The sequence below is a fragment of the Podarcis pityusensis genome (genome assembly GCF_964106645.2).
Source record: "Podarcis pityusensis genome assembly, chromosome: 17".
NCBI classification, from domain to species: domain Eukaryota; kingdom Metazoa; phylum Chordata; class Lepidosauria; order Squamata; family Lacertidae; genus Podarcis; species Podarcis pityusensis.
In genome coordinates, this window is record NC_138042.1 from 42,159,765 (window position 1) to 42,184,417 (window position 24,653).

Here is a 24,653-nt window from a genome sequence, read left to right on the forward strand (position 1 = left end):
TTACTCACTTGCATCCAGCGCAAGAACATTGCTCTTTCCCCCTTAACTATCTCAATATATTTTATTCTTCATCCCTGTATTGAGGTCTGCTCCTCTTTCCTCCAGCAAAAATATACCTAATGCAATGAGAACTTTTGCTGGGAAATGTGGATGATTTTGAGCACTGGCATAAGCAAGAAGGCTGAGAGGAAAACAAGACTGCCCCCGTTGGCTTCTAGCTTCTCATCTTGAGATTTAATTCCTTCTCCTGAAAAGCGCAAGGAAGCGAAATCTTTGAAACGTCGGGTCAAGCAGCGAGCTTTCCTAAGAGATGCAATTGCAGTTGCAATCTTGTCAAGCTGCTGTTGTACGGATGTCAGAGCACACAAATTAGCAGAGGAATCCTTTCATTGTGTGGTCTAGTCATTCTCTTGCCTTCAGGCTCCCACCTGAGAAGCTGGGGTTGGGTGGTGGGGGCGGGGGGGGACAGTGTTGAAAAATGGCCCCCTCCCTCTGATCTGTCCCATGGACAATTTGCTAGTAGTTAATGAAGGGCAATAGGAAGTGCTAGGTTTCCCCCCCCCTTCCCAATGTTGATAATTTCCCTCTAATGTCTAATCATTCTAGGATTCTGCTCTCTTAATATGGAGGCATGAAAATGATTACTGCAAAAACCTTCCACCAGGTCAGGAAAATACGGTAGATTATTCTCTTGTCCTGAGGGCTCTGTGTCCCTTGTGTCTCCATTTTCGTACATCTCCTGGAGCCATGACAATGGCAAAGGATGTGGAACATCGGTAGAAGCGTGCGTTTCAAACCCTTGGCCATTGTCACAGCTCCGCGCCTGTGATTTTGAGGAAGACATTAATGGGTAAAAATGTGATGGCAGAGGTTTGATTTCTCTTCATTCCTCCCAGGAACCATCTGACTGCCCCAGGCCTGAGCATGTGTCTCTCTTCCCAACTACTCTGTCACCCTGGTAACCATGGAGACCATGACGATCGATTAGATGCCATCTGATCTCAGCCTCGTAAAAAAAAAAGAAGAAGACAAGCCACATGCACACACAAAACAGGCAGCAGATGGCAGCCAGGCCACTAGGTCCATCTCCAGAGACGGAGGCGGGAGGGGGAGATGGGGAGAAGCAAAGATCAGGAGCCTGTGGCAGGGAGAAGGGGAAAGGAGAAGGAGGAAGGAGCAGAGAACAAACAAAGAGAAGGGTGGAGGGGAGGGAGGAGAAACAACCACAAAGGAAGATTAGGATAGAAGAGGGCGGGGAGCATCTGGGTCTCAGGCCAGCCTTGGTCTGCCAGGGTGCCCAGTTTGGCCTGCAAAGCTGGTTTATCCACACACACAACCACGCCCACCTGTCAATCAGCTGGCCTCTCTGGGTGATGTCAGCTGAAGGGTGGCAGGAAGAGGGTGCAACCACATAACACCAGTCCTGAGAGATCTGCGTTGGCTCCCAGGACATTTCCGAGCACAATTCAAAGTGTTGGTGCTGACCTTTAAAACCCTAAATGGCCTCGGTCCTGTATACCTGAAGTAGCATCTCCACCTCCATCATTCAGCCCGGACACTGAGGTCCAGCTCTGAGGGCTTTTTGGCGGTTCCCTCCCTGCGAGAAGTGAGGTTATAGGGAACTGAAAGGCAGAGGGCCTTCTCGGTAGTGGCGCCCATCCTGTGGAACGCCCTCCCATCAGATGTCAAGGAAATAAACAACTACCTGACTTTTAGAAGACATCTGAAGGCAGCCCTGTTTAGGGATGTTTATAATGCTGCATTGTTTTTAACATTCAATTGGAAGCCGCCCAGAGTGGCTGGGGAAACTCAGCCAGATGGGCGGGGTATAAATAAATTATTATTATTATTATTATTATTATTATTATTATTTATATAAGCTGGGTGCTGCTCCACCAGCATGTGCCTTATGGCTGCCCCTCCACTTGTGATGTCAGACGATTGGCAAGTGAGTGGCGCTGCTGCCACTAAAGTTGGCCTGTGAACCCCACACATACACTACGTAGAATAGAAGCATTGCCACCCCACCCCACCCCCAACTCACCATGCCCCCCTCCATCTCTTTCCCCCTATTCTGCCTAATGTAACACTAATGTCTCAGCAAATGAAACTGATCTGTGGAAAATGTAACTTTAAAAAGAGATATTGCACATACTTTTGTAAACAAATAAATATTTAATAAAAAATATGCTAAAAAATAAAATAAATAAAGTTGGCCTGTGGGGGAAGGAGAGAGAAAGGTGTAGCACACTCAGCTAAAAAAGGTTATGCACCCCAGGACAGAAGGACCCCAGGTAAAAGCAAAAGAAGAAGACATCTCTGGTATGCGTACATCACTGCAGGTTATCTGGCACTTTTCAATCTGGGCCAATGCACATAATAGGGTGAAAACCTCTGTCCACAGGAATTTGGCCATGTGCAAAGTAAAACACTAAAGGAGAAGCAGGCTAATGTCTCAGGCAGGGCCGGATTTCGATGAAGAGCGGCCCTCGGTTCCTCCACTTGTGAGGCCCATCCCCATCCCCCACCCTCACAAGTAGAAGAAAATGGAAGAGTGTTATAAACAAAACTGAGTGAAGCCAGGGATGATGGTGGGTATTTAAAATTATACAGTTCATAATTTCTCTTCTAAAGGACATAAGATATTATTGTTAAATACCATAGTGATTTTTAAAAAATGCATAAAATACTGAAAAACTTCCACCACATCTGGAATGTGTGCCTTCACTCTTAGTGAGCTTTCTTTAATTTGGGGGCCGAAGTGGACATCATCTCGAGGCTTTTCTGTTAGGAATTCTAGGTGTGGGTATTCCAAGGGAGCAGAAAATACATTTTATGTATGTGACGACAGCCTCACGGATGCTACTAGCCCAGAGATGGAAAGAAGACAAAGTCCCTACCAGAGAAGAATGGCAAATTAAACTGTTGGACCATGCTGAAATGGCAAAACTGAACGGAAAGCTCGGGAACCAAGAAGAACAGAACTTTAACAAAGAATGGGAAAAATTTATAATTTATCTTGGAGACCACTGTAAGCAGATGAAAACATTAGCAGGATTGCAGTAACACTTGTAATGTACCAAATATTATGGAGAAAATGGAGTAACCTGAAATATGGACTATTGAATAATATGGAGTTGAAAAGGTTAATAATAGGACCCATGGAAAGGAAGGTGGGAAGTACAGAGATTTGGAGGAATCTTTAAATATGGATGTGTATGGTTGTATTGTTATAATTTTATATTTGTAAAACCAAATAAAAATTATTATTTTAAAAAACACAAAGTAGACATCATCTTTCTTTCCATTGCAGATAACAGATGTCACCCCACCCCCCACCCTCCTGCGATCTGAATCAGGATTGCTGTAGATGCCAAATAATTCTTCACTACTCCTCTCCAAGGTCCCAGGTCCAGAGTCCCAGGCCTGCTATTGACTCTAAAAATACTTTTTAAAAGCGCAAATGCTAATTGTGTGAGGGGTGCCATGTCCAGCTGTGTCCAGAGGAAGAAAACAGCTCTCCACCCCACATCTCAAGATCCTCATGCTTCATGGGGTTACAGGCAAAACGCCTAATGGAACTTGACAGTTTTACAGAATTCAGGTTAACTCCCCTCCCTTTGAGGCACAAATCATTTCGGAAAAATAATATTTCTATACAGTTTTTTAAATGCATGCAGGGTAATTTTACCATTTTATTATTTTCTTTCTAAAACACTTGCTGGGTTCAGTTTAGGTGCATAATAATACTAATGGCAGCAATGTTCCATTAATTTTTGGTTACTTGGTTAAAAACAATAGTATTTAGATTTAACATTTTCAAAGGTACCCCGATAAATCAGACAGCAGACAAATGATTTTCTATTAAACTAATTACAAAAACTGTAGGAAACAGGTGACATCGTGGAAGAGGCATCGCTGCTTCTCTTGCCCCTAGTGGGGAATGCCTGTTCTAAGATGGTGCTTGCTATCATAGTTACAACAGATGAAATAATGTTTTTTCTGGCTTTAGAACTTTTGTATTCAAAAGAACATGCATGCAGATGCCATCTATTTATTAAATACAATTAGTAGTAAGATTTCTTTACTCAGTTGACAGCCATTATTATTATTATTATTATTATTATTATTATTATTATTATATCATAGAGTACTATGTCTTTTATTTTTTACTCATATAGAAGCATAAATGTACATGATGCTAAACCGGATAATGTAAGCATAAGGAGATCTCTGGCTCCATCTCCTCCTTCTCCGCATTCAGCCAACAGCACATTCACAAACACCCTTTCCCTGATCACCTACTTGTTTTCCTGTCTTCCAGGGAAAGTTTCGAATAATTGGTTTTAAACCCTTTGCTCTGTTAAACTCCTTTACAGATTCTGTTCAAGATATTTAATACATACGCTAGCTCCCTTTTCGATATAATAAATTTTCTGGATCTCTGGGTATGTTGATCCTTGGGGGGGCCAACTTCTGGAGTTCATCCAGCTCTCGGCATCAAAAGTTCCCCAGAACATGTGAGAATGCCAGGCTTGCAAGCAAGCTACACACGTCGTCGTCATAACACTTCCTGAGTGGAAGAGAGAGGCAGCTTCCTGACATCACCTCGATGCTGGAACCAATTTCCCCAGAGCCCAAGCCAACCTGAAGAGAATGTTGTGCAACTGGGCAAAATGAGGTGTGTGCACTTGCACGAGAGTCCTACTGCTCAGATTACCGGTATATACATTGGTATGCATCCGCTGATAAACACAGCGCGGGCAAGAGGAAGAGAATGCATGCAGAGCTACAGTTGTGCATTGTTTCCCAGCTGGAAAGAACAGTGCCTGGTGGCTCTCTTAGCTGCCAGTCCCAAGTTTATAAAGCCAAGAGAAGCACCTGGAAAAGTACGGTGGGTAGCAGGCAGCAGGAGAAGGGTGGCGAGAGCGGAGCCCTTGCAAGAGAGGAGTGGGCTAAGCATGGATACAATGGATACTTGCAAACACTGGTGCTTGGCAAGAACATCTGGAATGCAGATGTCATTATGGCACAAAACAGCTGTTCCTTTTCCTTCCAGCACGTTTTTAATTCTTAATGTAATTATTTTATTCCATTTCAAGTGGGTTTTCAGTTACAGCAATTCGGAACTTTGTTCAAGAGGGTCCAATCAATATCATTTCCAAAACAAGCCGGATTGCTGCCATGAGACTTGGGATCATTTGGGTCATTTTCCTTTGGGCAAATGTAATTCTTCTCATGATTCCTCTCATTTATTATTTGTTTGTTTAACAGGTTTATAGGCTGCCTTTCATAAGTCAGAATAAACAACAGAACCCAAAATAGAGGTATAGATTATCAAGAAGGATCTAGGCTTCCAGGATCTGACATAGCCTTAAGATTTCAATTTAAATAAAAAATATATTGCTCAGAATCAAAAGCACATGGAGGAAAAGCATAGTTGGAAAAAAAGGTGGTCCAGAAGCAGGGCCGGCTCACCCATGAGGCAAGCTGAGGCAAGTGTCTCAGGTGGCAGGATCCACAGGGGCAGTAGATCTGGCTTCCAAGGGAAACCTCATCCGCACTGCTGTAGTGGTACCATTGACAGCTGCGGCATTCTCCTTGGAGGCTGGATCCGTCACCTCCTTGGCAGTCTCCCAATACTGCCTGTGTACAAGGGAGGGTTGAGAAAAGTAAGGAAGATGGGGGAAAGGAGCGAGATGAAAAGGGGGGTGCAAATGAGGTTGCAAAGATGGAGAGAGTAGGAGGCATGGGACTGAGGGTGAAGATGAAAGCAGGGGCCTGAAAGGATCTGAAGAATAAAAGGGGGTGGCTTCATAGTTGGGCGAAAGATGAAAAGGGTGCTGAGGAGGGCTGGGCAGTGCTGGATTTATGTATAAGCTAAACAAGCTCTAGCTTAGGGCCCCACTCTCTTGGGCCCCCAAAATTTAAAGGAATAATAATAATAATAATAATTATTTATACCCCGCCCTCCTCGGCTAGAGCCAGGCTCAGGGCGGCTAACACCAGTAAAATTACAATTTTTTAAAAAAAAACAATTTAAAATACAGGTTAAAATATAATTTAAAATGCAGCCTCATTTTAATAGTAGCCCATAGATCAAAACCATAAGGGTGGGAAACATAAGGGTCAGACTGAGTCCAAACTAAAGGCCAGGCGGAACAGCTCCTGCGGAAAGATGTCAAGTCCCGCAGGGCCCTAGTCTCTTGTGACAGAGTGTTCCACCAAGTCGGGGCCAGTACTGAAAAGGCCCTGGCCCTAGCTGAGACCAGTCTAACCACCTTGCGATGTACATTTCCAAAATATAAGATAAAAAGCAAATAGAATAAAACCTATATACAGCAACTGTGTTTTGTGTTGTGTTGGCTCCTATGATGTAAGTCATGGGCCCCGCCTGCTAGCCTGCTCCCTAAAATATCACTGGTGTGCTCATTTCTGTATATAGGGTGCCTACATTCTGCATGGACTGGTTGCAGGACAACATGTGCAAATGGCTTTAGATACCTATTAGGTCCATAAATTAACTTATAGCATATATTCAACACAAAAAACAGTGACAATTTGTTGTTGACAAAGGACAGCTGGACATAGAAAGGGCCCCATCACCTTAAGGAGCTTAGGGCCTCATCAAACCTAAATCCGGCCCCGGGGCTGGGCAATATATTGATATATTGTCCAAAATCACTTTGAAGTCCATTTTGTGATAAAGGTTTCATAATTTGTCACCTGGCAATATATTGTGGGTCATGATGTGTGTGTGCTATGCAAAAACCACAATGCAGGAAAAACCGTGACGCCACATAGCTTCATCCTTGTTTCAGACGTCGGGAAGTTATTGCGATCTTGAAAACCAGATACTGTATTGCCCAGCCCAGTGCTGAGCAGCTGCAATGTGTGGGAGGAGGAAGCAAGTTGCCACTGGGGTTCTTTGTGTGCAAGGGGGAAATTGCACAAAAGGAGGAGGGGGGCATGAACACAGGGTGGGGGTGAAAACAGGGGTGCAAAGTGGGCTGCAGAATAGAAGAGAGGGGGCTTCAGAAATGGGGCTGGTTAGGTGAAAAGCGAGCTCAGTACAGGGGATGCTCGGGTTGCGAACGTGATCCGTGCAGGATGCACGTTTGCAACCCGCAGTGTTCTCAACCCGCAGCGGCGCATCTGCGCACACACGGGTTGCGATTCGGCACTTCTGTGCATGCGCAAAGCGCAGTTTAGCGCTTCTGCACATGTGCGACCACCGAAACCCGGAAGTAACCCATTCCGGTACTTCTGGGTTTTGGCAGTCTGTAACCCCAAAAAACGCAACCTGAAGCGTCTGTAACCCGAGGTATGACTGTAGTTGGGGTGGGAATGGGAAACTATGGGGCAAATGGCAGGGGGCTTGACAAGCAGATGCACAGCCCCTAGATGTTGTTGTTCTTATATTTCCAGCTCAATTATACTGTCTTTAGGAATTAAACAGATGCCGATGCTTTGCAAAATATCTCATTCCATTTCATAGCTAAACAAACAGATACGTCAACAAAGTTTTCACCAGTCTAATGAAGAGGCAAAGCAAACTAGCACAAAATGAAAATAGAAACCCCGCGGGGACAAAAGGATTAGTTCTGGTAACATTTTATTTTAACAGGGCGCCTCCATTTCACATTAACCATGGGGTAATATATTCAGATGATACGGGAGAAGTGTCATGAAACACTGGAAAGCTTTGATGTCAGAAGCGATTACAATCCTCCCGGAAGCCTGTCTGCAACTGTGTCAAAAATGTCACTAGTGGTAGATGCTGGACTAGGGATGCAGCCCAAACTGGAAGGGGCCTCTAGAGGAACAGCTCCTGGCGCTCTCCAGTCATCATTTCCCCAGGGGGGAGCTACATGCATAATTGCTGTTGACTTCCCACACTGTTGGGCAACAATGCCATTTATCTCTGTGTACATCCTGCTATGTTCTCTCCATGTCGGGTGCGGCAGGAATGGGATGTAAGCCAGGGATGAGCTTGGTTGTCCCTGTTAGACGTCCTGCTCCATGATTACAGTCATGGGATTGTTGTCTATCACATGACGATATATGTTTTGACTTCACAGAGTGGGAAGTGATGGAGACAGGATGTTTGTGTTCCTGTGTTCTGTGAAGTGGGACTATTGTCCTTTGTTCTATTTCTTTGATGTCTGATGCTAGAGAGAGAGGGAGCCATGTTGCAGTGCTCCGTGTGGGTTTATATGTAAATAAAGTAGATTAGCCAAAATGCTGAGTTGCTGTTACGCAACTGTGCAAACTCTGCGGATCCCTAAGTGTTCTGGTGTCTGTTGGCATCGGTCATTGTGATGTTCAGGCTGAAGAAAGCTTTTGAAGCTCCCGAACGAGCGACCAGGAGGGAGAGAACATGCCAGTCGGGCATGTGTCTCTGCCAGGGTCCTACTTGAGTGTAGGCTGAACTCCTGACAGTCGCTCCCTCCCTCCCTCCCTTGCCTTGCCTGCTGGCTCCTACCACCTTCTTCTCTGCACCCAAGCAATGTCTGCAGGTGCAGAAATACACCTATTGGCTCCTTTCCTTACATAGCAGCGCACATCCCTGGAGAAATAGGCACCGTGGCTCAGGGGTAAAACCAGCCCACTGGGCCGGCCTTCAGGCCACCTCCCCAAGTAAGGCAGCCTCCTGGCTTGCAGTCATGCTGCCTTTCTCTCTTTTTTTACCCAGACACCACCAAATATTTAAGTCACCTACGTTATTATAGTTGTTACAGAATCATAGACTCACAGACTAGTAGAGTTTGAAGGGTCATCTCGACCAACCCGCCTGCAATGCAGGAACCACAGCTAAACATAAATTATGCCAATGAACACTAATGAGTCTATAATAATAATAATTTATTTCTTGTACTGACAGATTATTAAAAACTACATAATTCATCAGACATTAAAAGCTTCCCAAACCAGGGTTGCCTTCAGATGTCTATGGAAGGTTGTATAATTGCTTATCTATAATAATAATAACAATAATAAGCATTTGACTAGCATTTGATACATTGTTGTTGCAATAACAATTTGGGGGGTGGAGGGAGATGAAGATTGCAACCTGCAGCCAGAACCTATGCATATTCCAAATGTGGCTGTGTAAAATGGAATCTCTCAACTTTTTTTAAATAAATAAAAACAATCCAAATGTAAAAACCAATAGAAATGTGTGTGTGTGTGTGTGTAGAAACAATAACAATTCCATATATGTATAAAAACAATAAAAACAATTGCACGCATAAAAACAATTGCATACATAAAAACCAGACAACTGCATATGTAAAAGCAATTACAGTTCTTACATGATTTTATTAAATCAGAATTGTGGAAAGGGTAAGATGAAGAGAAGAAGCAAACTGTACATTGGGCAGTTGCAGTTCTGGGGTTGAGGTCGTCTCTTCTAGAAATGAAGAGGTTCAGGAAGCAATTAATTAAGTGGCTGATAATAGAGTCAGAAACAGAAGCAGGACAGGGGCTTTTTTTAAAAAAGCCAAGGTAAACACTTGAGGGGAAAGAGCTGAGTTGCAAGCCCAGCACAAAATGGCCCTGCGACTGGAAATGCAAGGTTCATAACAGAGAAAGGAAGCATCATCCACTATCTTCAAGGACAACTTCTCCACTGTGCCTCAGTAGTGCATCTTCCTAGCCTTGCCTGAAAAATGATTGTGCTGCTATTCTGCCCCTTAAATCCTTAGCAGATTTACTGCTGTTAGAAAAGAAGATGGAAGAAATAGTTGGAAAATGTCACAAATTGATGCCCATGTATTATGGACCCTTCATACAGTTTCACAAAGGAGGTAAAGGGAGATTGCACACTGAAGACTTCATCCGGACACACCTGTGATCTGATTACTCCTTGTCTTTACCGCTGTGTGAAGCATGTGGTTGTGTGAACTGAGAGTCCAGTTGTGCAAATCAATCTCTGCTACAGTTCATGATGCCTTGTGGAAGCAGGCAGAGAAAGGGAAAAGCTATCCATCACGGGATGGTCTGGCACAATTCTCCACATCAAGAATGTTCCCTAGCTGGAAACAAGACAACCTGAGAACTTATTCGCTTCCATTCAGCCATAGGAGCTAACTCCTAGGGGCCGAGGTCCCTTCGGCTCCCCAACAAAATATTTTGAGGGGGCCGCTCCCCAAGTTGTTGGGCATTTCCACTCAAATGGTGTGCGTGCGCCGCATTTTGTGATTGATTATGCAGGGCAAGGCTTACCTGGCACCCCTTATTCAAGTTGGCACTCCTGCACTCAGCCCTGAAGCTGGAAGGGATCCCTCTCAAACAAAACTTATTACACACTAGCAATAGCTGCCAGGCAGGGCCGGCCCAATACATTTTGGCACCTGAGGCAAAATACAAAATTACTTTCAAATGCAGATGTTTCATACTGTTGCATACGACCCCAATCTCTGAGAGGGGTGAGATTCCAGGGACACCAGGAGCTTTACCCAGGGTTCATGTTTCCTTTGGGAAATGAGGCACATTGGAGACTGTGGTGTCTTTATGATATATGGTTCATTTACACATATCTACAACCTAAGCCTTCGATGGAGGGTTTCACTGCATAATCACCCCCAAGAGAGTCTCGTTTCTCCCATAGCTGCAGGCTTAAGTTCAAACAGAAATCAACCTTTGTGCTCTCTTTCTCCAGCCTGCCACATTTACCAGCCTGCAACCTTTTTTTCTCTACCTCACATCCCAGCCAACTCTGAACTCTACTTCAAATTCTGCCTTTTTCTTCTAACTAACCCTGAATTAAGGGAGGGGCTGTCTGGCACAGAGACCCCTCTTTTTGGCTTTCCTAATGGCTCATCACCTTCCTTTTCTTCTCCCAATGGCCCATCACCTCAGGCGATTTCCTGAACACAATAAACTGTGTCCAGGGATTAGGACCCAGGCACCAGTTTAACTCTCCAAGCCTTGGTTAAATTCTAACACTTCCTGGACACAGGAATTTTGGGGAGCCTGGCACCCACAAACTCATAACACTACACACCACCCTGTCTTAACTGGAGAGGCTTTCTGCTATTACCTCACACCGCAGCACAGAAATACTGCTGCTCAGTTGTTCAGTTTTGCTTTTTAAAATTTTCTTTCTAACCCTTCCATTAGCAGTTGGTTTTGACCTGCGCAAAACTGGCAGTGTCTCAAATATCATGGAGACGTTGTTGCTGTTCCACTGCTGTATGTGGTCCATTGTTATAGCCTCAGAGTTGCGCATGCCGTCCGGTATGGCTGGCAGAACCTCTGTCAATGGAGAGGCACCAGAGTTGAGGCCTCTGGGGCATTTCCCCAGTAATGGTGGTGGGGCTGAGATGGGGTTGCCAGATGGCTCAGGAGCAGCTCCTGATGCTCAGCTGTGGGCCTGGGCAGCAAGAGTCTGGAAGCAGCCCCTGGGGGCTGGCAGCAGGCTAGATGCCACATGTGAACTTGCCGGGTCTGGCGACTGGAGAAAGGTGGGCACACATGATAATTTGGCCATTTCTTTCTTTTTAGAGGTGCACGCGATCTGAATCTGTTGGATCTGGACCCCGAGTTGTCCCCTCTTGGAACTAGAAATGTGGACAGTTGGTAGCAGCTGCCCTTTGGGCTAAGATACGAGCACAGAAAAATTGCGTTTGTGCCCGTCTTAAGCCTCAGCCAGCCAACGCCAGAGCAGAAGGAGTACTGCTGGTTTACTTTGGGCAGCTGGTTTAACGACAAAGGAGAGAAAGGGGAAGGAAGAGGGAAGGAAGGAATCAGAACAAGGCACAAGAAACACATGCAACTTTGACAAAGGACCAATAAATACAGCCATGCAAGGGATCCAGCCCAACCCAGAGCCAGTGTGGTATAGAGCAGCCAGCCCAACTGGGTGCATAAGCCCCAGCCATCATGCCCAATGGTCAGAGCTGATGAGAGCTGTAGCCAAAACATCCAGAAGGCACCAGTTTGAGGGAGATTGGGCGGCAGTGCTAGGTTTAAACTACGGAGATCATGTTTACATTCCCGCTCAGCTGCAAATCTGCTGAGTAAGCTTGGGCCTGTTGCTATTTTTCAGCCTGGCCTACCTCACAAAGTTGTTGTGAGGCTAGCCGTTTATTTAAAGGGCTTCCACCTCCCATTTCAGCAGAGGCTTCTAAGTCGGCTGTCCCGAGAGAGGGTGGGGTGAGAATGTAATTGGCAATATTTGAAAAGCTTACCGACTGCCTTGAGTGCCAAGGCAGGCCAGCAATATACATAAACAAAGGACAAAAACAGTCAGTCCTCATGCAGCAATATTTCTAAATTTTCCTTTTATTTTTATTTTTTTTATTTGGGCAGAGCGGGGACAGGACAAGCAAGACCCTGTGTAGTACAAAGATGCTTTGTTTAGTTAAAGGAACTAAAATAGGATGCCTGTGATCAGGGCTGGTGCTATCCTTAGGTTAACTAGGCAGCCACCTTGGGCACAAACCTCAAAGGTGTAGCACAGTGGTACATTCGTTCTTGACCTGAAACCGTTCTTAACCTGAAGTACCACTTTAGCTAATGGGGCCTCCCACTGCTGCCACACCGACATGGCACGATTTCTGTTCTCATCCTGAGGTAATGTTCTTATCCCGAGGTACTACTTCCAGGTTAGCAGAGTCTGTAACCCGATGTGTTTGTAACCTGAGGTACCACTGTACTGACCTTTGAGAGGCACTGTAATATGCAGTGTTCGAAGCTCCCATTGTTCTAGGCGCATTTTGCATTTCATTAGCGCAAGCAGTATCTGAGCTCTGAAATCGTAGTACTGCGCCTACAATTCCAGATTAAAACTGCAGAGTGGAAGGAAAGGAGGACCTTTTCCTGCCTCCCCACTTCCAGCTACTCTCTGAAGACTGGAGAAGAGACCCTCTTGAGAATATTAGGGGGGTTGGCAGGGGAAGGACTAGACCATGTGAAAAGTGAACATAATATTTTAGCTGCAGTTCATTCATTTTCAGCTTTGTATTCTTGTTATAAAAAATCTCAGTTTCTAACACTGGTTACAACTTTCTGGTAATATTTTACTTTATATTCTGAATAATTTTATCAGTTGTGAAGTACTTTGTGCATTAGAATTTTTTTTTTATGCATATTTGAAATGGAAAGACCACAGAGTTGATGGAAGGTTATGTAATATATATGCACATGGAAAGTGAAAAGGCACTTAATTTTGAGCCTTACAGTCAGATCTTAATCTTATGTAGAAAATGAATTCATTTTTCTAGTGAGCTACAACTGATTAAAAAAGGACCGTCTGGAGCTGAGTGCAGAAAGGCAAAAAAGGCTAAGGGGCAAGCAAACCGGGGGGGGGGGGTTCTTCCTGAATTACCTTTGTACACAGAAAGCACTTGAAAGCACAAGAATATGTGGCTATACTCTTGCTGAAAATAGGGAGCTGGCTGTGGTGCTCCTGCTATGAATTATATAAACTCTAAGACATACGTTTCACTCATGGGAGATATTTCTGGAAACCACACAGAGGAAGAAGAAGATGTCAACAAAAGTGAAAATACTGCAAAGTCTGCAAAAGAAGATGCCATTGTACCAGATTTGAATTGCAGTGATCCTGCTCACTACAGTGACAATTTTAAGCATCTTAGAATAAGGACCAGAGCAGATTGCATCACATAATTTTCCCAAAGACTCAAAAAAACCAGAAGATTTTCTCCTATACACTACAAGAGAATACTAGCAAATGGTAAAGAAGTGTGCTGCCAATGGTTTGATATATTCAACCTCAAAATATGTGGCTTTTTGTTTTTGCTGTAAGTTGTTCGGCAAAAGAAACAGTGCATCAGCCGTACCAGAAACCGGTTCAAAAGATGCTTTGAAACCACTCAGATATTACCTTTGTTGCATATATGCTGCTTTAATAGAAATCTTTGATGACACAAACCTAAAGCGTTTATTTGAAAACACTTCCCAAATTGAAGCTAAGGCTCTTGCTGATGCAATTTGGAAATTCAAGTTTGTGGTATGCCTTGTTAGATGCCACAACACCCTTTTTGAAGATAATCTTACAAGCAACTACAACAAAATAAGGAAGCTAATTTAAATTCAGCTACAAGCCAACTGCAGGTGACCAAGAATTACATTGTGTGGGCTGCAGGTATGCTGAGGGTTTTCAACAAGTTTTGATAGATGCCACTGAGATTGCAAAGGAGGAGAAATACTGCCAGACTTTTGAGAGCAAGCTAGAAAAAGAGAGAAAGAAATGGCAGTCTGAGTATGAGAAGAGGCACTGCAAGGAGGTTTCTACTATGCTGTCTTAGACATGGCCATACAATCTGTTGAAGAGATATTCCAACAGCTACAACAATATAATTCCCTGTTAGGCTTCCTGTATGATATAGATAGATAGATAGATAGATATAGATATAGACAGACAGACAGATCGATCTAGATATAGATCTGTATGAGACCTACAGGCATAGGGTGTATATAAATTTTAATAACAACAAAAATCTACTGAAGATGTACTTGAATTTGGAAAAACCTTTGATGCACAATGGAAGCAATGAAACTGATGCTGAAGATCTGTGCTGTGAACTTATAGCAATTGCGTGAAGACTTCCAAAGTCTATGCAACCACAAGGAATACTTCTCTTCATACTGCAACAGTAACTCAAAGATAATGTTCCTAATGTTTCTGTTGCTCTAAGGATCCTTTTCACACCTCCAGTGTCAGTGGCAAATGGTGAACTCAATTTCTCCAAGCTCAGACTTATAAAAAACTTACATATGCTCAACAATGTTGCAAAAGAGACAAGTTGGCTTGACAGCTATCTCAATGGAACACGCCCAAGTATCAGCTCTTGACCCAAAGGAATTGGTGGCAAAATTTGCAAAGGAAGTGAGATGGTGATGTACCTGAAATTAAAACTTTTAAGAGACTTAAATTTTAACATCACAATTTACAAAATTATTCAAAATGATTTGTGTGCTAAAACATTTTCTTTTGTATTTGAGAAAGATAACCAAAGATTGTCGTATTACTTATTATTGCAATTTAAATTTTTTTAGCAGTTTCAAGTTTTGTGCTTTTCTTTTCTTTTTCCCGACCAGACTTCAGGGCTGCACAAAACTTTTCTGCCCTCTAAGAGAGAGGAATGGCCTCAGGGACTGCCAGCCCTGCCTTCTACATCCCAAGGCAGAGGCCTCACCCTGACTAATGCTAGAGACCTGCAGTGGTTGTTGATTTGCTACCAGGCCAAGTTCAAGGTGCTACTATTAGCATATAAAGCCCGTAGCAACTTGGGATCAGTTTACCTGCGAGATCACCTTGCCCCACCTGTGCCCACTCAGCCACTTTGTTAGTGGAACTGGCACTCCTGCAGGTGCCACATAATAGCCACATTGGTCAGCATGCAACCATTTAGTGTGGCAGCACCTGCACATCGGAACTCTGTTGAGATCAAGCAGGCACCTTCACTGTGTACTCTTTTTGTTGCCTGCTAAAAACAGTCTTGTTTAGAGGAGCCTATCCAAACGCTTACAAAGTTGAGCTCATTTTAATGAGTTTTGGTATTTTAACTTGTGTATGTTTTAAAGTATGATTGCAAATTTTTGTTGATTTTGCAGTGTTATCTTTTTGTAAACCACTGGGAGGTGGTTGGGTTGGGGGGGTTGCAATCAAGAGGTTATGAATCTTAGGAAATAAAAACAAATACAACAGACACATTTCGCCAGAATGCATGGCCCTGCATGCTTGCCGAAGAAGGAGAAGAGGAAGAGGAAGAGGAAGAGGAAGAGGAAGAGGAAGAGGAAGAGGAAGAGGAAGAGGAAGAAGGCACTAGAGGGCACGACCTGAACCAGTGGATTCAAATGACAACAAATGATGAATTTCTTATAGCAAGAAATGTGGAACGGATTCCTTCCGAAGGTGGTAGGCTCTCCTTCGTTGGAGGTTTTCCAACAGAGCTTGGATGGCCATCTTTCATGGATTATTTAGCAGGGGTTGGACTAGATGACCCTGGGACCCGTTCTGAATCTACATCAACAACAACGTAGTGCTTAAGGTCAGGGGTGGCGAGGGTTCTGCTTCTTCTTGCAGAGGATGCTAGACTGCGGGGTTGGGCAGCTCTAGCAGCAAGGCGGGTGACAGCTCCACACACGCGAGCGCCCAGCGGAAGCCGAAGGTGCACGTGTGAATCCTCCTCGGTTCGCGCATCTCCATCTCTCCTCTCCCGCGGATGCTGCCCTCCGAGCGGCTGGCTGGCTGGCAATCTCGGGGCCCTGAAACTCCCACCCGGTGACAGATGTCAAGTCCAATTAAGCGACGCGCCTCTCGCTGGCAGTCCAATGGGATCGCCCATTGGGTAGCAACTTCGACGCGGCTGGGGGGGGGGGGGACATGCCGGCGCCTCCTCCCTCCTGCGCCTTTATAGCCAGCCGCTTCTCCGGGACACGAATCCGCCGGAACCTGCAGGGGATCCCGACGCATCCCTCCACCCCCGGCCCACCCCCAGCCCCCTTACCGGAGAGGCCCGGCCCTCGGCTCCGGGGGGGCCCTGGCTGCTTGGTGGGCTCCCCCCAGACCTTGATGGGCAGCGCGGAGCCCCGCAGCCGGCCTGGGCTCCCTCCTTCCTCCCGCAGAAGGGCCAAGGCGGCGAGGGGAGACGGAGAAGGGAGGAAGGAGCAGGAAGAGGCGTCGTCTGAACAAAAGCCCCGTCGGGCCCGTCGCCTTGCGCGCCCGCGGAGAGGACCGCGCTCTCCTTCCTCCTTAGCGCACCATCTCTTTTGTTGCGCGCCCCGATTATGGCAGGAGGCGCCGGCTGATCAGCACCACTGGAAGCATCAAGCCACAATTCAGCGTCCTCTGGCCTCAGAGAGACCTGGTTAGAGACCTGCGGAGGTGTCGTTCTCTCTCCCTCCCCCCGCATCTCCCTCCCCCCAGCCCGGATATTTTTGTTTTTTTCCCCTAGTGCATTTTATTTCTCGTTTGTTGACAGTTGCGCTCTCTTCCTCCATTTCTGCGAGGCGATGAAAACGATTCCGGTCTAGCGATAGGATTTATTTTTTATTTATTTTTCATATGTGGATCACTCCCCCCCCCCTCTATCTCTCTCCCTGTTTCTCCTTTTGTGTTGTTTCATGTCCAAAGACTAAGATGAACCCCTTCTGGAATTTTATTTGAGGCGCGGAAAAAAGGGGGTCGGAGGCGTTGCAAGAAAGGGTGTCGTCAAGGCTCCTGCAAGGTAAAGTCCTAAAAAAAAATGTTCACGCGCACCAGGTGAGGCTGGCTGGGCAGGAACGGAAAACAGGGCGATGGCTCGGTTAGGCCGTAGGGATTTGCGTATGAAGATGCCTTAAAAATAAATCCAAAAATGATTATTATTATTATTTTTAAAAGGGCTCTGAAGACCCACGTTCCGGGGAGGCACCTTCCCTCGAGTCGCCTATAGATTTACTTGGCAAGCAGAAATAAATGCCTTCGAAATCCAAGGCTCGCTCTTCCTTCCAGGCGGAGAGTCGGGCCAACGAGGCTTCCAGCGCAGAACTTCGGCTCCGAAGCCGAGCTGCTCCGCCTTCGAAATGCGAACGCTGGAGCGCAGGAAATTCCATACAGACCCTCGACTTGTTAGGAGCGTTCCAAAAAAATTATTTTCCGTTTACGTTGTTCGTTTGCTTTTCAGCTGGACTATTATTTCCTTGTGAATATTAGTATTATTTTTTTTAAATCTTAAACGCATTTTTTCCTGTTATGTATATATATATATATTAAAAAAAACACCCGATAGCAACTTCGGAGAGAAACGCGTCGCCTTCCCAGCCCCGAGATCTTCTCCAGGTTCAGCCCCCGGAACCGGGGACAAAAGCAACACTTCCGTAATTGGCTCATTGTTTGCCAAATAACACCGGTGGGCTTTGGAGATCCTACGCAGCGCCAGGTTTCCAGGGCAGGCTGTTTCCCATCGCTCCCCAATATTTATTTCTACCGCTCTCCTTTAAATCCTTTGTAATAATAATGATTTCCTCTGGCATTAAACGGGAGGGGGACCTTTTAGATGAAGATGATTTCGATTTATATGCCGCCTTTTAACCACAGATCCCAGGGCGGTGTGTCATTTTTGGTAATCAAACGATAACACTGAGCTTTGCAAAGCCTTGGCAATGATGATGATGATGATGATACAAACAATTTAATTTATGCTTGTCCTCGTCCTCAGGGACCCTGTCCCCTCCCCATCGCCTTTCCAGCTACTTCCTCTTCTCAGGAACTTCACCCTTCCCCCCCCCCCCCGTTGCAGTGACCCCTCCCCTCCCCCCAAGTGTCCCCCGGGTCATTCTCTCCTGCTTGGCTCTGTATTGTTTTCTGAGATGCCCGCGTGTCCCTGGAAGTTCTCCCTGACAGATGGCAAGGCGCGCTCATTCCCTTAGCAAAGGCGCATCCTAGAGCCGACGGGGCGATGGGTGGCGAGGGCCCTTCAGGATCCTCGCCCGGGGGCGCGCTCCGATCCCGAGCGAGGGCGGCTCCGGAAAGGCGCTCGCTCGGGCAACCGAGGTGGCCGGGGAGCCACTTGTGGGTCCGAGGAGGAGGGGCCTGGCCGGGGGCCGCTCTCCCTCCTCCTCCGACTCCAGCCTCTCATTAACGGGTCTTGGGAGAGAAAGGGGCGCCGAGGGCCATCTACTTCACCCCCCGGCAAGGCAGGACTCAACTTGTGGTCCATTTGAGCGGCCCCTGCTTAGCTTCGCCTGATTGCTGCCCCGCACTTCCTTCACCTGCTAAGCAAACTAAATCTACCGGAGCCGAGAGAGTTTAAGCGCCCCTGAATTATACGTATTTGTATACCGCCTTTCATCTGAAGGTCACAGGGCGGTTTACAACATTGTTCTGGTATATGCATTTGGAAGCAGCGGGGTACTGCTTTGCCGCGGGGGGGCACAGATTGCAAAACAGGCCCCCCTTCTTTGCAACATATTAACATCCCTTTGAACAGTCCCCCCCCCCCTCCTACGCCTGCAAGGAAAACTACCAGACACTAAAACGAACAGGATCCTTAAACAAAAACAACACCCGGCGCTTTCTCCTCAAGGTCGCTGTTTTTAATGTAGTTGGATCCTCGCGTCGTCAGGCTGCAACTATTCCCGACGGTCGAAATCTTGATCTCGGACCTTGCATTGTCTGGTCCATTGTTAGGTGGTGACTCGAAAACGGATCGCCTTCGGGAGCTGAGATTCTCGCCAGGAGAGGAGGGCACTCTCTCCTTCCGATGCCTAACTAATAGTGCCCCACGTTGGCATTTTAACACCCCCATGTCCAGCAGGGGGGCCTTCGCCGACTTAAAAACCACATTCCTCGACGTTCACCGCGTTGGCATCCGCTAGCGAGGCGGAACAAACCCCAAATAGCTCCCCAAATAGTCTGACTTTCTGTATTTCACACCGAGGTCGGAATCGAGGCTCAGCCTGGGAGCGGGGCGGCCTTTGGAGTTCAGAACTGATCTCTCCTTAGCAATGGCAACGTAACTTTTGGATTTGGATTTAGAAAGCGGGAACACAAAACCAGTCTTATTTGCGTCCCTCCCACACACCCTTTACGTGGGAGCGAGTCCCTCTTTAAGACAGTTTCGATTACTTCCGAATAAACCTTTGTAGGATAGCGCACCTCGAAACATTTAATGTCGATTCCGTTGTTTGGGAGCAGCCAGGCAGCTGGTTTGGATTGCTAAGGCTATTGTTATTTTTCTTTTGTAAACATAAACTGAGCAGCGGGCTTTTTTGAGTGTGCCCGCGCAGCTATAAATTAAGACAAAGTGTATAAATCAGAATAGATAAGAACGATTAACTGCCCGGTTACATAGTAGGTCCCACAAAAGGGGCTACAGAGCCCTTCCTTTAAGCTTTCTGTCCTTTCCTCCGCCCTCCCGTCTATGAAATGTTCGGGCCCGTTGAGATTCCTGCATTGCAGGGGGTTGGACTGGATGACCCTCGGGGTCCCTCCCAATTCTGTGGAATTCTATGATTCTATGATATTGTTAATAAGCACCCGTTGATCAAGAAGCTGGATAAGGTTCCATCCCGCCCGCCCTCGATGTGTTGCCTGAATTGCTGAAAATGTTGTGCTGGCAGATTGGTATCGATAGCATCGTGATGTAAACGCAATTGTAAAGGAACAGCAACGTAAAAACGACAATAATATTGCTTGTGTGTGAAAGAGAGAGAGACAGAGAGCGCGTGCGCTATGGTCAGTTCTTTGGGAGTTTGGGCAGCGTGGCCGTGGTGGCTAAAGAGACAGCTCTGACTCTGGCTCAAAGCAGGTCCCTGCTTTGAATCTCACTTCTCCTTTGGACTTAGATAGGTGGCCTAGACAAGCCCCCCCCCCCACGTCGCCCGTCCCGTTTGTAACTGCCTATGGACAAGTCGGGGGTCCTGGCAGCCCCCTGGAAGGAGAATGGCTCAAGGGTCGCTACGCAGCCCTCTGCACCGCCCAAAACGCTGCCCCTATCCACATGCTGTTCTCTTGGTTGGCACCGTCTGTCTCAGGAGACAGTGGAAGAGTAGCGATAACAATACCGGTCTCCCCATCGGAGGCCCTTCTTCGCGTGCCCCCTCTGTGAGAGGTCCAGAGGGGGGCAACAGAGGCAGATTTAGGGGAGCGCGACCGGTGCGGGTCCTCAGTGGCGCCGCAACGAGGAGGTAGAATGGAATGCGAGAGGCGGGTGAGGGGCGCTGAATTTTGGCACCCCACAGGGTACTGCTGAAATTTGAGACCCCCTGGCAGCAACACCAGAACGGGCCTTTTCTGAGGTGGGTCCTCGTTTGTGCAATGCTCACCCCCAAGAAGGCTCGCCTGGCGCCTTCCTTACTCAGCGCCAGATTTATGGTGGCGCAGGTGGTTCTCCCGCACAGGGTGCCCAGCCAAGAGGGCACAAGATTGAGAAGAGCCAGAGTTGCGAAGACCTATTTGGGGGCACCAAATGTCGGCTTCACACCTGGCGGCATATTACGAAAAATTACCGAAGTCTGCCCTGTTCACCTTTAGGCACCAGGCAAAAACATTCCTCTTCAACCAAACCTTGGGCTGATTTACAGCCTATCTGCTTTTAAATGCACTTGTGCGAGGGGGAGAATTCTTGGCATGTTTTCCCATGCTTTGCAATTTGATCTTGTATTTCTCTATTGTGAGCCACCCTGAGATCTTCGGATGAAGGGCGCTCTACAAATTTAACAAACAAATATGGCAAGGGCTGCGCATGGCGAAGTGCTTTGCCCGCTTGGAAGTACTTCTATGCCCGCGTTAAGTCTTCTGCCTCCCAGCTGCCCTCGCCCAGAGCTTCCTGGGTCTCTTTGCCTGGTCCCTCTCCAGTTCCTTTGGAGCCGCAGTTGATGGAAACGGGATTCCTTCACTGCAAAGCTTGCACTGCAAAGCTTGCGCCAGTCGCAGTGAGGGGAGAGCCTAACCTCGTGGTTTTCAAGGGGTGTTGGCGCGCCACACTGGTTTGGCCGGGAGATTCAAGGACAATCAAATAAACATTCAAACATTTCAGTGTAGCATGGTATGGTATCAAAAGAAATTTTATTTGCAGAATATGGATAGATCTGTTCTCAAAATGAGAGCAAAAGCTTCAAGAGATACTGATGACCATCTCATAGTATAAATGAGATTGTCTAGCAAAAGGAAGCTCACACCTCTCATTGAGTTTGTATACATACTTTAGGTGCATATGTAAGAGGCTCGTTTCTAATTATACTTTGGGAATGTTCTTCAAGTTCTTATGAAGCTGCGTCGCTTTCTACTTTCTGGACGCCCCACAATTATATTATAAAGCAGTTGTGTTCTGGTTTATAAATCAAGCACTGCTGGGAGTTATTTCTTTTTGCTTACCAACGTATTTCTTCTCCATAAGTCTGAGAAGCCTTGGTTGACGCTTTGGCTCTCCGGGCTGCCGTCGAGGGTGAGGCTCTGGCGGTCCTCTTTCTGGGCGTCGCTGCTGACGGTGCCTTCTCTCTTTGCCAGATGATGCTGAGCCCGGACCAGGCGCTGGACTCGGACCACCCGTCGTCGGCGCCGTCGGACCCGGAGTCCCTGGAGGCCAAAGGGCTTCGCAGCTGCTGCGCCTCGGACTTGGAGGCGCCCGACGGCGACGGGGCGGGAGGCGGCGAGGGTCGCCCGGGGCCGCACCCTCAGCAGCCGCTGAGCCGCGAGGAGAAGCGCCGCCGGCGCCGCGCCACCGCCAAGTACCGCTCGGCGCACGCCACCCGGGAGCGCATCCGCGTCGAGGCCTTCAACTTGGCCTTCGCCGAGCTGCGCAAGCTGCTGCCCACGCTGCCGCCCGACAAGAAGCTCTCCAAGATCGAGATCCTGCGCCTGGCCATCTGCTACATCTCCTATCTCAACCACGTCCTCGACGTGTAGGACAGGCGCGCGCCTCCCTCCAGGGGCGGCGCCAGGCGGGGCGGAGAGGGCAAGAAACCCAGGGCCCGGGGTGGGGTTGACGGCGGCGGCAAGCCGGTAGGGGTCCCCCGAAGGCCCGTCCCAGGCTCCCCCGGCGCTTTGCAGAGGCGCCGCCCGCACTGGAAGCCAAGCGCACCGTGCGCTCCGCGCGGCTTCCTGCGCCCCGAGGGCGCGCACTCTTGGCGCGCCTCTTCCTTCTGAACTCCCTCGCTCCGGGGTAGGGTCCCAATTCAGCAAAGTGTTTAAGATCCCGACGGCAGCTTGGCGGGAGATCCCTTGGCTTTAAGCTCGTGCCTTAAAGGGCTTTCCTGAATCGGGCCCTAACAGAGAAACTTGAAATGGAACGGGTCCCTTCCCCCCAGGGGGTTCCCATGGGTGGGTTGCCGCGTGCCAGTTTCCCCCTACCCACCGGGCAGCTCCCACTGCAGAAAGTGGAGATCCTCTTTGGGGGGGGGGGGCGGCGGGAGGAAACAAAACCCACAAAAGACCCTGAACTGTCAAAGTGCCCCTTTCTCTAGATCCAAAAAGTCTCGACTGCTTGCGACCTTAAAACATGTGATCCAGGAGTGCAGTTCAAAAGTAACTATTTATTTTTAATTTTGGGTTAGCAGAAGTAGAGTATTTTCCCCCGAGATTATTTTTTAAAATTTTGGGAGTGGTAAAGGTTTTGCGTTGAAGACTTTTGTGCCAACTGGTTTTCTATAGTCAAGTGTTTACATTTTCTTCTTCTGTGGAATAATTGTCTGACTTTGGAAGTGTTTGTTGGGAACCAGATTGTGGGTTTCGTTTTGCTCTGGGTTTATTGGACCACTTCCCCTGTTTCTAAGCGTATTTTATATATTCAGACTTTGTCCTTGAGAATTTATTTTGTGTGTGGAATCAAAACTAGCACTTCACTTGAAGTTTTTTGTTTTTTTAATGTGTATGGTTATTCTGACTTGTAATTCTGTCTAAAAGGTATTTTGCAAACCATTTATAAGGGAAGTAGTTTTTGTTTGTTTGTCCGTACGTCTGTCCTTTTGTGAGCGTGTGTATATGTATGTGTGTTTTTTACAGACTTTTTTGTTTTGTTCTTTTTAAGGGAAGAAACAGGACTACTTTCCTTTATGACAACCAAAAAAGTTGACAACCAGAAAATGTTTCATGCTCTTTTGCTGTGAATCTCTTAAAACAAAAGTACGTTTTAGAGAAAGAAAGAAAAAAAACCATCTGTTATCCAAAGATTTTAGTCTTTTTCAGGGTTTTTGGGTGTGTGTGTGTTGCTTTGTATAAGGCAATATTTTGTAGTGAAAATAGAAAATCTGGTTTCTATCGGAAGCGTTTTTCATATCTCTCATGAATGGTGCACTGTTTTGCATATAAATAAAATTATAAAGCAAAACTGGTTTCCCCCCAATGTTTTTAATTTTGGTTTGTTTCCCCCTCCCCTTAAGGTGAAACAAAACAACACATCAGCTATTCCAAGTGTACAATCCATTAAGAGTACCTCCCTTCTAAGCCACCTGAAATGTGTGGAATTTTTGCAGTAACCTCTATAATAGATAGTCCCACTGCACTCTGCACAGAGAAACAGGAAATCACTCTTGTTTGTCTGTGTTTAGATGGGTAGCCCTATAGTACTGCATAAGTATTATGCATATAAAATAGTTTATTCCTTCCCACTGTATATATATATATATGTATGATCCTTTGGAAATTAGATTGTTCTCTTATTTGCTGATTATTATTAATACCCTTTTGCAGTGCAGTAGTGTGCACATCTACTGAGAAGTAAGTCCAACGAAGTTCTATGGGACTTACTCCCAGGTAAGTCAGATTGCAACTTTGATCTGTAGAGAAAAACGCAACAGAGTGAAAACTAGATAGAATAAAATGGGACACTTGACTGCTGCTGCTCTAAAGAATTGAGGTCTGAATCTGACGTCCCTTTGCCTATTCTGGGAGCGAAAGGGACGAAAGTGAGAAGAGTAGGAAGAGAAACGCCTGGTAGGGTGCTTGTCATCTCTTTGGGTCAGCAAGATTTTTCTCTTATCTTTTGATTCTGTAAGGACATGTTTCAACACCGCTTCTCCAAAAAGCTGACCGCCTGAAAAAGGTTTACTTTAGAGGCAGCATCAGTGTTCCAGGACTTTAGCCACAGTCTGGGATGCCATTGGTCTGGCTTCAAATTGCATGGAGTCCAAGGAGGCACCTGCCATAAAAGCTTTAAAGGGTTTGGTAAGAATCTGGTACTGTTGAGCTGGATCTTGGG

The 24,653-nt window shown here is 46.6% G+C and overlaps 1 protein-coding gene across 2 annotated transcripts; it reads left to right on the top strand.

Annotated features, from left to right (window-relative positions):
- Positions 1 to 15,041: 15,041 nt before the first annotated feature.
- On the top strand, positions 15,042 to 23,802 carry NHLH2 (nescient helix-loop-helix 2). 2 transcript variants are annotated; one of them, XM_080987526.1, is made up of 2 exons: positions 15,042 to 17,201; positions 21,965 to 23,802. In XM_080987526.1, exon 2 carries the CDS (start codon positions 21,965 to 21,967, stop codon positions 22,361 to 22,363), a length of 399 nt encoding a protein of 132 aa, XP_080843652.1. In that variant the 5' UTR covers positions 15,042 to 17,201; the 3' UTR covers positions 22,364 to 23,802. The 2 variants fall into 2 exon arrangements, with proteins under 2 accessions (XP_080843652.1, XP_080843653.1); XM_080987527.1 differs by lacking the exon at positions 15,042 to 17,201 and adding an exon at positions 20,655 to 20,754.
- Positions 23,803 to 24,653: the final 851 nt, after the last annotated feature.

Bases quoted from the DNA above. Each gene is read 5' to 3' on its own strand.
- NHLH2 (XM_080987526.1), top strand. From the start codon at position 21,965: ATGATGCTGAGCCCGGACCAGGCGCTGGACTCGGACCACCCGTCGTCG.